The sequence below is a fragment of the Brachionichthys hirsutus genome, unplaced genomic scaffold (assembly GCF_040956055.1).
Source record: "Brachionichthys hirsutus isolate HB-005 unplaced genomic scaffold, CSIRO-AGI_Bhir_v1 contig_247, whole genome shotgun sequence".
NCBI classification, from domain to species: Eukaryota; Metazoa; Chordata; class Actinopteri; order Lophiiformes; family Brachionichthyidae; genus Brachionichthys; species Brachionichthys hirsutus.
This window is the reverse complement of record NW_027180326.1, coordinates 492,982-505,324: the sequence shown is the minus strand read 5'-3', so window position 1 is coordinate 505,324 and position 12,343 is coordinate 492,982. Positions and strand designations below refer to the sequence as shown.

The window sequence follows — 12,343 nt, the reverse complement described above, 5'->3', positions numbered from 1 at the left end:
GCTGCTCGCATGAGCCTAGAGATGGGCCCTATAGCTTTCTGTAACGTTTGCATGCAATAGACAAATGAGTGCGGACTAAAATGTTATTATTCATCATGTGTGCGTTTCTTGTCTATCCATGGAGTCATGGAAACAAACAAACAAACAAGCAAGCAAGCAAAAGAAGAAGAAGACAAACTTCTGCCAAACTGAAAAAACTAAAAGCAATCGAATATTCATCGATCAGTCAATGACACCATTTGGGCTGCTGGCGCGTCACTGGGTGCGCGCAGCGCCTTGCTTCTGGACGGGGGGGAGGCTCACACGCACGCACGTCCAACAGGCGCCGTAGTTGTTAAATGGACCTTCGGTATTTGTGCGCGCTGGGAAGCGCGCGGAGCGTTTTTGGAGACGCATCCAGCAGAGATCTCGGAGGGTGATGCGCGTCTCTTCGGAGCGGTGATGATGCGCCCGAGGCGCGCGCTTTTGGAGCATTCAAAGCCTGTCCCACCACTGACGCGTCGCCATTCAGAAGGTTTAATCTAAGCGTAAAGGAGACGAGGATGGCGGCTCCACACAACGGCTCGAACCCAACGGGGAACTACTCCAACCAGTTCGTGCAGCCGCCGTGGCGCGTCGCGCTCTGGTCGGTCGCCTACAGCCTTGTGCTGACTGTGGCGGTGTTCGGAAACCTCATCGTCATATGGATCATCCTCGCGCACAAGCGCATGAGGACGGTGACGAACTATTTTCTCTTAAATCTGGCGTTTTCGGACGCGTCCATGGCCGCGTTCAACACCCTGATAAACTTTATTTACGCGTCCCACGGGGAGTGGTACTTCGGCGAAGCGTACTGCAGGTTCCACAACTTCTTCCCCGTCACGTCCGTGTTCGCCAGCATCTACTCCATGACTGCGATCGCCGTGGACAGGTGGGCTCATTAGATTTCATGAATGAACATGATTGAAGGATCGATTGATGGCGCCGCGCCATTCCTCCCACTTGAACTATCGATTATCAATTTCATGTTGGTGAATGTGTTGCGCTTTAATTGGACGAGTCGTTTAATATTCTCCTCGCGTAAATGCTGCTTGTATTGGGATTCGATGAGATAGAACAGCTTTCAATAGAATGTCCTCCACAGACCATATGCTTTTTTTTTTTTTTTTTTTTTTTTTTAAAGCAATGAAATACCCCAAGCACGTTGCTCATCGCATTAACATTTCCAAGATATGCAACCAGCATGTAAAATTCCAAGCACATTCATCCCGCAGACGCGCTCCAGGCAGGAATTTCAGGGACATTTCATCTCAGATTATTCCACTTGGGTATTGCTCAAAACTCAAAACAGTATTTTTAATTGCTTTAAGAGAATTGCCCTCAATTTGACCAAATCTGATGCAAATGAAAGCCATTTGAAGCCCTGCCTTGTTCTCTCACCCACACGAGAGCTCCATTATATGGCGTTCCCAGTAATTCCACTGATGGTATCTCATATAGGGTTCATCCCCGGAATATTTCATGCTTTCATTTCAGTTTATGCTCCCTGCTGATTTAGTATTCACACTATGACATGGCATTATAGAAAGGCGGCTGCCCAATGTGGGTCTATTTCACTCATTTACATGTTCTGTATATTTCACTGTCAGTGTTTAATAGACTGGAGATGTACATTTGGACTGCAATCAATATGATAGATCACCCTCTCCCTCAGCATTTATGCTCTCTGGCTCCCTTGTACTCCATCACAGCAACTCATTTGTTCTTTCTTTCTTTCCTTCCTGCAATGTGGTGATGCAGTCACAGCAGTCAGCAGGGGTTTGATACTGATCAGTGGGCCGTTGTATGTCATAGTGTTTGAATAAAGGGATCAGACTGATGAAGGAAGCGGTTACAGATGGAGCACAATGGAAAGAAAATGCATGCAGAGGCTGGAACAGTGTGTCTATACATCAGGAATGCCATGTGTGTTGTGATATTATGAGCTGTTTTCCACCTCCAGCATTTCTCCTTGACACACAAAGGGAACGATCTGATGCTTATTTTGTCTCCTCCAGAGCAACTTCGATGCTTTTGTATTTTTACTCCGTGATGTCCGTTCAATTCTGTCAAGCATGCACCGAGAAAGAGAACATCACCATGACCTGCGTGATGGAGACATAACCTGCGGTCACGCTTTTCCTAACCTCAGCATGGTGCTGTACCTGCTCCGATGTCTTGAAATGGCACGAGGCCACAGTTCGTGATCGTCTGTGAATTTGTCTGTCTGCCTTACTCTCTGTGCTGCCGAGCATGTCTCCTCAGGCATTGCATCAAAATGAAATGCGACCAGCAAAGCCTTAAAGCTTTTTATGGCTGGGTATGTTTTCCATAAAGGTCTCAGTTCATTACACACACGCAAATATCGCTTTCCAGTTTGTGAAATGTCTCTGAGATTTATGCCTCAACAACACAATGATGAACAATGAGTTCTATTTTTTCTGCGTTATTGAAGAATCATGTTTAAAAAAATGTTTTAAAGAACATAAAAGTGTCTTTCTCGGAACAATTATCCTGTTACTGTGGATAATTCTTGGTCTGTTGAAAATCTGGTGCAATGGTTACTTCATTACTTGAATCAGAGGATTTTTTCTTGAAAGAAATCCACTTAAATCTCACGATGCGCTGGCGACGTGTCCGACGTGTACCCCACCTCTCGCCCACAGCGAGCTGGGATAGGCTCCAGCAGATCTCCGCGCAAAATCAGAAAAGCCGCTGGCAATCGATGGACGGATGGAAATCCACGTAAACAAGTGTTTTATTATTTTTTTAAAGAAATGAGGAGAGAGATTATGCGAGATTAAACACAGCGCTCCTCTGAGGAGCTTTGATTCAACACGTGACTGCATGCATAATATTGAGTATAATATTGAGTGTTTATTTTTGCATTGCCGCATCACAGTGAGATTGCTTCACAATATATTTTTGTCTGAAAGCTTTTGCAACTTAAGTTTTGACTCACAGGAAAAATAAATAAATAACATGCTTGAAATAATTTATTACTTTGCATCTTTAACGTCTCCGAGATCAAGGCCTCTCGTCGCCGACGCCTCTGTGACTATACCTTGACATTTAATCTCAGCTACGTTATCCAGGCTTTTCTTCAGCTGCGTTGTGGTTACAAGCCGCCATTGTTCAAGTGTGATGGATCTCAAATATCTATAGACTGCTGTTTTGTGTTCTAGACTGAACATCCAACAGTCACTTCACACACTGCCATATAAAAGGTCCAGGGAGACACTCACCTAAATGGCAAGCAATTACTGGTGGATGCAGGGGGCATCTTGTTTTTGAACCCCCTAGAGTTGTCTTCTGTCCCTCAAAGATTGAATATAAAAATAAAAAAATAGGTAGAAATATGAACTTTTATTAATTATAAACATTTACATGGCATTACCTGGCAACAGGTTCATATTACACTCATGTTTTGTAGTGCCATCAAATGTTTTTCCTATTTTGTAAGATACTGTTGGCTTTTTGCCCGTACGAGCAAAATTCATTTAGATCAATAAATCCCAGATGATAAAACCAACAACATCAGATTTGGTTTAGCTTTTAGCACAAGTCTTTCTGACCATGTGACCTCTGACCTTCCAGGTACATGGCCATCATCCATCCTCTGAAGCCTCGCTTGTCGTCGAAGGTCACCGTAGCGGTCATCGTGTGTATCTGGAGTCTGGCCGTGGTCCTGGCCTTCCCCCTCTGCTACTTCTCCACCACTCGAATTCTGCCTCGCAGGACGCTCTGCTACGTGGCCTGGCCTCGCATGGCCAAGGACCCGTTCATGTGAGGAATATTTAGTCATTTGTTTTTACACATTTTGAGACTTCCTTGATCGAGGTCGTCTCGTCTACAAGAAAAATGATAGATGGCATTTTGTTTTATAAAACTAGACATTGCAATCTTGGTTTCAAAAGCTCAATAGAAGTGTAGGATTAGTATATTTTATTTTTATTTATTCAAGGAGGACTTTAGAGATAGCTAAGCTTCATAGCTGCATTCAGCTTACAGCAACAAGCACACACTCAAAATGCACCATAATATCACAGAACTGCTATGACCATGAAGCAACACACATAGAAACTGATCCAGGATAGGCCCCCCCCCCCCATGGGTGGGACCAAGGTAGATACAACTTTGAGCTCTCTCTTAATTCTGCGTTCTTTGCAGGAATACTCTTAGAGTCCCCATAGAACCCAGAGCTGTAATTCTTTGTGTGCCATATTTTGCTCAACGAAAAAAAATCTGTCCAGAACCTTTTGCGTTATCTTGCTAACAGACGGACAGAAAAACAAATGCCGTCGATTACTTAACCTCCACGGCGGAGGTAATTATAAACCAAATGCATAATGAATAATTACCTCTGCTGCGGCGGGGGTTATGTGTTCGCCGGCGTTTGTTTGTCCGTCTGTTAGCAAGATAACTCAAAGAGCTCTGGACGGATCGTGATGACATTTTCAGGAAATGTCATCACGATCCGAAATGAAAACCCCATTTACGGATTAAAAAATCTGTTACAAATACACATCAACTCCGATTCACTTTTACGTTTCATGGTTGGTGTATAAAGATACCAAGAACAATTGATAACCTTTTGGTAATGATCCAGATCACCATGTGGATGGTGTAAATCTAATTATGAGGGGAATGAGATGCTCGGCGGAGGTCCGCGCTCTGAGGTCTGTTGAAGGGTGTAAGAAATTAATTATGTTCATGAATGCAGTCACAATGTTTCACGAGTGTTTTGTAATTCACTATTTAAAAGGATCTATGCTGTAGAGGTGCCTCAAACATAAAATGCCACCATTTCGTTTACATTCTTTCTTCCTTTTTCTCCACAGGTATCATACCATAGTGACATTGTTAGTCTACGTGCTGCCGTTAGCGGTGATGGGCGTCACTTACACCATAGTGGGTGTGACTCTGTGGGGGGGCGAGATTCCAGGAGACTCATCGGATAACTATCATGGACAGCTCAGGGCCAAAAGGAAGGTAAGGATATTAAGAAAATAAGAATTACAATTCAATATGGGAACTTCTTTAGAATATTTTTATACAGTTTTTAAGCTTCCATCTGAATATTTAACAACACGTTTAAATGAACCCTAATAAATCTTTTGGAGCTTTCAGATGTGTGTGTTTAATCACTGGAAGTAAAATGTCTGCAAATTAATTGGACATTCTATTTAATCAGTATTAGACACGCAGATCCATCCATCCATCCATCCATCCATCCTCTCATAGACAAGATGACTTCAATCCTTTCATCTACAACCCTTTTATCCGCCTTGCGGGATGCAGCAGTACCCAAACCTATAATTACAGTATATGCCTTCTCTAAAGCCCAAGCAGTAGACACTTTAAACACTATAAGAATAAGAATTGCATAGAACTCCAGCAGTGACTGACGTTATGTCCGTCACTGTGGAGCACGAATGCAGACAAGGTAAAAAAAAAAAAAAAGAGAATAAAAAAAATAAAAAAAAAATAAAATAAAAAAAATAAAAATAAACACAGAGGTGGATAATTAAAATATTATCATACTCAGTGGTGGGATAAAAAAAATGAATGTAGGTAAACTCAACAGTGAGTAAAGATATTAGTTCTTTTGTCTGTGGGAGGGAAAGATGGCACATGTTGCATGTGTGTGAAGCAGGTAGAGTCCCTGCACTGTGATCCTTTCAGGGAACACAACCTTTGCGTTTGTCACCTATTCTCAATCAACTCTTCGTCCGCGCATCCAGACAGGCACAAGCGCTGAAGAACAACGTTGTCTCAAGGCATTACGGATTAGGCTGTATTTTTTTTGTCGATGTGTCTTACACTGAGGCCTTTATGTCCGAGGAGTCGGGCGCTCATTTAAGAGAGGCTGTTTACTGTTGCAGCAAAGAGTGTCCAAACAAGAGAAAATACATCTTGCAGTCGATTATGTAAGGTGCTAAAAACAAATTAATCATCTACTGAAGGATCCCGGGAAAATACAAATCATACTGGACAAAGTTCTTTAAGGGCAAGTCTTGATTTATTTATGGGATAACAGATCCAGATCCTGGATAATATAGGTTTTATTGTGTGAGTATAACAATGTCACCTCTATTAAAAGCACACAGGGAATTATAACCATTTAGATGCTAATTTACAAGTCTTTAGCAAAGTATGCATGGCACGTTGTCTCCTCTAAAATGACTCATTTGACCATCAGCCATCGCAATTTTCCTGTCTAAATATTAATAATAGTAAAATACTATATGAATTCATAATGTGGTATTATTTACTGAGACTGTCACCAAGTTATTACAGTACATGTGTACTCTCGACCTCTCACAATAAAATGCTCTCTAAAATGTGCATTTATTAGTAAACTTAATTATTTATGCAGCAAACTGCACCACATACAGTATTGTGAATTAGTAGCATTTTCTCTTTTTTTGGCTGACTGGCACCTATTGTAGTTTGCTTTTGTAAATAAACAATACAATGAACCTCAGACAAACCAGAAAAGCAACATCAGCCATTCAAAGACATTCAGCAGAAGTATTCATATACAAAAGATATCCATGAAAAAAAAATATTGCAGCTACAAAGCGCTTTCGCATTTAAAGAAATACGCAACTTGTTTCACAAATAAAAACCTAATTTCAGCCTCAGTGTCTTCACAAATTTATCCACATGATGCTTGAAAGCGTGGGAGTCATCAAATCAATACGCACACTATTTTATTTTCCTTGAGAGGAATCGATAAGGGGCTCATTTGTGGCCACTTCTACAATTGAACAACAGTATAAGCTTAGTCTTGTCTCCATTGAGAACAGGTTTGTGTTGGAGTAACGAGTGCTGGAGGGCAAAAAAGCTTTTTGTAGGAATGTAATGGCTTGAACAAGAGTTGATTTGCAGCAGTAAATAACTGTCGTCAACTTAATAATGCAAATTAGCACCTGATTAATTAAGACCTAGATCATTTATAAAAACAATGACTAAGAGGGGATCTAATACAGAACCCTGTGGACCTCTTGTCGACAGTAACAAATTCAGAGCACAAAAGGTCATATTTAATGCACTGAGTTCTGTTATTGCGGTGATAGATCTCAGTGCATTTGTGAACCAAGCGACGTCTTGCTCTGAGAGTCACAAGTGAAGGAGTCTGAGTTTTAAAATGTCATGGTCAACAGTGGTAAAGGCTTTCCACCGATCAATAAAGCGTTACACAAGCAGATCTCCAAACCCTTTTTTCCACCGTAAGGTTAAACGGGCGTGCCTGAGGCTTTGCTACAAAATCAGCTGCCAGTAGACACGAAGAGAATCCTTTAAAACATTAGTAGCCAGAGCCTGAAAGCTTGTATTCACAGAAAGGAAATGAATAACAAAATGTCTAAGGGATATATATTAAGGTTGTCAGTGGTAAAACACTGACTGACAAACACTATCCTGATCTGACCTTCTTGAAAAAACAGAACATTTGGCATAGAAATTCATTAAGTGTTGAGAAATGAAATACTGCTCATAGTTTTGGGGGAATATAATAACGGAGATTAAGGCACAGCTATCTTCTGTCCAAAGAACACGTGACTGACGTAAAATTCACCGCCATTGTAATAATGGATTTAAAACCTGAGAGATGTACATTTCACAATTACAAACCTGCAGACAGGTTGATACAATCCAGAAACCTTAACATAAACACAACACAGGACTCTCCTCCTTTTGTTCTCCGCTGTCTCGCTTGCTTGAAGATTCTTTGGCAACACTTCGTGGAAACATTTACCCTGCAGTGTTAACATTTTGATATTTATGTCTTTCAATTAGTCTTCCGAGTCATTCTCTAGTCTTGCTTGCTCCTGCTTGAGAAAATCAGAGCCTCCATTCAGCATCACTATATTCAAGCAGCATTCAGGAGCCTACTTGGAAGTTTCCAGCATGTGCCACGAATGTATTCGAAATGTGCTCTCAAAACAAGCAGTGCCAAGACCTGTGTTTGGCTTTCAGGAAGGGGTCCGTGGCATCTGTCTTGCTCCTTGTAACATGTCACCCCAGCCTGCCTTCGAGAAGCCAGACAATATAATAAAGTTTGCTCGCAGTTCTAACCACCTAGAGGTAATCCACACCAGTTTATTAGGTTCGATTCAAAGTAGAGGAGGGTGCTGAAAGAGGCACTGAATGATAAATGAGCAGTATGGTATTGATTATTTAGATGAAAGTGTTTCTTTGTACATCAGTATTTTACAAAGTATGTAGATTTTAAACGATTCTAAAACAAATATCTGGCAGCAGTCTACCTTATATGTTGCAATGTTAAAAGTAGAAATGGGAAACTCGTGGTAATGTTTGAAAAACCAAAACACTGAAATACCTCTAAGGCTCTCCTGGGTGCGTCTTCAGTGGAAAAAACAAAATGGCGTGCCCTACAGGGGCCTTTGCTCTTGAAAGATTGTGGTGAAATGCCCACTAGAGTGCTTTTACAGCAGGCTAAACCCGATAAAATAAAATAGGGCCTGCTCTCAAAATTGATGCAACAAAGCGTGCTTTTCCAGTGCAAAAATGTGATGCAGTGGCATAAAGGCTGGAGAACAGGCTCTGTCTACCAAGCAGGTTCTGTTTGTCTCCACCATGCAGGTTCTGTTTTTCTCCACCATGCAGGTTCTCTTTGCCTTTGCCAAGAAGTTTAGTTTTCTAGTTTTCATGTGACGTGATAGAAGGGACTAGAGAGAAACAAAAAAGCTCATCAAATTATTCAGAAGAGGTGAACCACTGGGCACACAACTCTGTTTCATTTGTCGGGTCTGAACTCTGAGAGAACATTTGGGCCTGGCCAAACTAACACAATTTGTCTCTTGTACTTTTCAATAAGATGACACTGACATAATGACATAATATATGCTGATGAGCATGCAGTGCATGGAAATTACCCATGTAGATTTTGTATATCATTAGAGCAGACAATCATCCTTCAATCAAAAGAAAATTTGAATGCGCTCTTCAGACCTCTCTGCAAGGCCTGTCCTCTAAAAACAAATGGCAGACAAGTGCCACATTCATGCCAACAGCAGTCCATCCATCCATTTTCTTTAGACGATTAGGTCGTTTCGTCTACACACTGTCAGTGGCTGTGTGCTTTGTACATCATTGGATGAGCCACTGAATGAAGATGAAGATGAAAATGATGAAGAACATCCTGCAGCGCAAACATTCAGATTTAGAATGCCTTATTAATCCCAAAGGAGGGATGAAAGATGCTGGGACGTGCAGGAAGATGGTGGTTTTCTTATTAACAGGAGATCCACGTTTTAATTGCAATGCTCGTATAAAATCATAGCACAGCCTCGACACGGGAAGATAATAAAGTAACTAAAGGCTCTACAATCTGAATCGAGATGGCACATTTAATTCATAGGTCTCTCGCAGCACATACAAACTGCTTGGGTATTTAGATTTTCAAAATAAAAGCAACACAATACTGTAGAGTACACTGTTTAACTATTGTATTGGAAAGAACTCACTGGGACCATGACACTAACCAAACACTCCGCAAAGTAGGTAACAATTTCAACATTTATCTAGATGCATTTATGTAGATGCATTAATATATATATATATATATACTGTATATACAATTTATAGCTGTAAAGGTAACACTGCAGTGACTTGTTCCTTCGTTCAAGAGTTGAGTGTAGGAAACATCCTAAATGTTTCTGGGACAATGTGACAAGAATTTCTTCTCAATACTGTTTGCTCCTTCACAGGTGGTGAAGATGATGATTATCGTCGTGGTAACCTTTGCCCTCTGCTGGCTGCCCTATCATATTTACTTCATTGTGACGGGTGTCAACAAGCGACTGAGCAAGTGGAAGTACATCCAGCAGGTGTATCTCTCAGTGCTGTGGCTGGCGATGAGCTCCACCATGTACAACCCCATCATCTACTGCTGCCTCAACAGCAGGTGGGTAACAATAGGACAATGTTAATATACTGGCAAAGTAAATGTTACAAATGAATGCCCCTATTTCTAAACTGTTGCGTTACTTGCTGTGTTATTGCTTAACATCGCTGAATTTAATTAAGTCGATTACATGTTTTAATGGAAGATCAGATGAAGTTTGGGGCTTTTATCATTATCTTCCCGTGGTAAGAGAATTGGAAAGGAATTGGCTGATTAGATGTTGTGACATCACCTCGGGAGCATTTAATCTATGCAACACTGAACAATTAAAAATCAGAATTTCAGTTTTAATCCAATTTTCCCTTGCCAGAAATGTCTATGGACCTTTTTTTTTTTTTTTAGCAAATAACTGTTGTCTATAATATCCTTGGATTGAATTATTGAATTGATTTAGAAGCGTTTCCTCTGCTATGTGAATGAATATAATCTCATTGTATTCAGATAACAATGTTATCAGGAAGGCTGTACGACCTTTTTTTTTATATCTTTGCACAAAATGAAATGCCTTTCTAAAAGCTTCAGGGACATGTTAATACAATATTTCCTAATTTAGGAGACGACCTCCCCATGCAGCACTTAACAGAAAATAAACTTCATAAATACTCCAAACACAGATTATTTTATTTCCATGTATTTATTACTCCCCAAACGACCAGCTGCCCTTCGTTTTCAATGTTTTCCCTTCTTCTTCTTCATGTGGTTCCAGGTTTCGAGCTGGCTTCAAGCGAGCATTTCGTTGGTGCCCGTTCATCAAGGTGTCCAACAATGACGAGTTGGAACTACGTTCGACGCGGATGCATCCGACAAGGCAGAGTAGCATGTACACTATGTCTCGAATGGATACCTCCTTGTTGGTGGTGTACGACCCCCCCGAGAGCAACGGTGATGCTGATGGTGGCCCTGGACAGAAGCATCCTATGTCCACTAGGAAGAAAAGCTACATCACGTCTCGCCATGCGGAGATCGGTGGATGCGGCGAAGGTAGCGGGAAGAAGCAAAACGGAGAGGCTCCAAATGCCCAGTCAGAAGAGTTTGCTTGAAGGGTATTCTGGCAGACTTTACACAACAGACATATGCATGCAGCAAATGTACTTACATGCATGCATACATTGTACTTGCAAGCAGTAGTCTGTTGGTTGCTTGATTTAGATGTGGAAATATTGCATATTTGTGGAAGTGATTAACGTGCAGAGAATGGCCATGTGGATATGGAGATTATGTAATATTTTACCCTGATGGATAGCATTGATCTTTTTTAGGTGCTCTGGAGCACAGAAGAATTAGTCAGCGCGCTTACTGGGCACAGGCCCCAGGGCTTCAGTTTGAAGTGAATGTTATTAGCAGTTCTCATTAAAATGTTGCACGGCTCAATAAAAGGGAGGGTTGACCTATTATAGTTTTCTTTATATGCTAGGTATTTTTTAACCAGCCACTCACAACAGACTTCCTCTGCTTTAAGGATAATATATCACATATCACACTTTTTTTTCTCTCTCTCCTCCAACATTTTGTGCATTCTCTGTAAGTACTTATCTCTGGAGGAGGCGTGTCATTGTGGATCCAGTGGCCTGTTTCACAAAATGAATTAGACGAGCTTTGCTCGAATGCAGATCCCAAAATATTTGTAACAGTGTCATTCACAAATTTGCTACTATCAAAGTTAAGGTTATGGGGCCTCATCCTCTTTGCTCGTCTTAGTGAAATGTGTAAAAAAAAAAAATCATGGGAGAGAGAATTATAATGTTATTTTACAAACTGCAGTTTGCATACTGAAAATGTGGCCAAATGAATCATTGCTCGTAAAGCAGCTCTCAAACAAGTACATAACAGTGCCTGTTGTCTGCCCAGAACAACATATGAAGTGAAAAATGCTACCTCGCTTAGTACCGGTAGTCTCATTTACATTCCGGGCACTTTGCCTGTTAGCGGCGGGCCCAGTCGGGGTCCCACTGAATGAATCCAACTTTTTAAATTGATATTCCTTCCTCAGATTAGTATTCAACCCTGATAGAGATTAGTATGTAAAACATACTTCTGCTTCAATAAGGTCTCAACCCTAAAATTAAAATGATTTATAATGAAATTAATTTATTCTACTTTGAAGTTTGCTGTTCGTATAAATCCTGGAAAGGTGAGTCAATCTCACAGCGAGAACAATTAAAAGATCAGTCATGATGATTGTAATTAGTTTTCATTTCCACCTCTTAGCGTTAGTGCTGTTTTGACAGAACAGTTCCTCGAGCGTACGCTCTGTGTCTGGCTCTCCATTGAATAAACAGCTACATGAGTCATCAGCAACAGTCACCAATGGAAAAACCATTGATTGAACTCTGTTTGGTTCTAAATGTGGCTCTAAGTTTGCCTCTGAAAGTGTGCGGGGCTTTCAATTAC

The 12,343-nt window shown here is 41.0% G+C and overlaps 1 protein-coding gene across 1 annotated transcript; it reads left to right on the top strand.

The window, feature by feature from the left end:
- Window positions 1-539: 539 nt before the first annotated feature.
- On the top strand, window positions 540-10,992 carry LOC137912793 (neuromedin-K receptor-like). Its single transcript, XM_068756932.1, has 5 exons — window positions 540-910; window positions 3,616-3,804; window positions 4,860-5,010; window positions 9,756-9,952; window positions 10,659-10,992. The coding sequence occupies exons 1-5, from the start codon at window positions 543-545 to the stop codon at window positions 10,990-10,992; spliced, it is 1,239 nt and encodes a 412-aa protein (XP_068613033.1). The 5' UTR covers window positions 540-542.
- The last annotated feature ends 1,351 nt before the right edge of the window (window positions 10,993-12,343 follow it).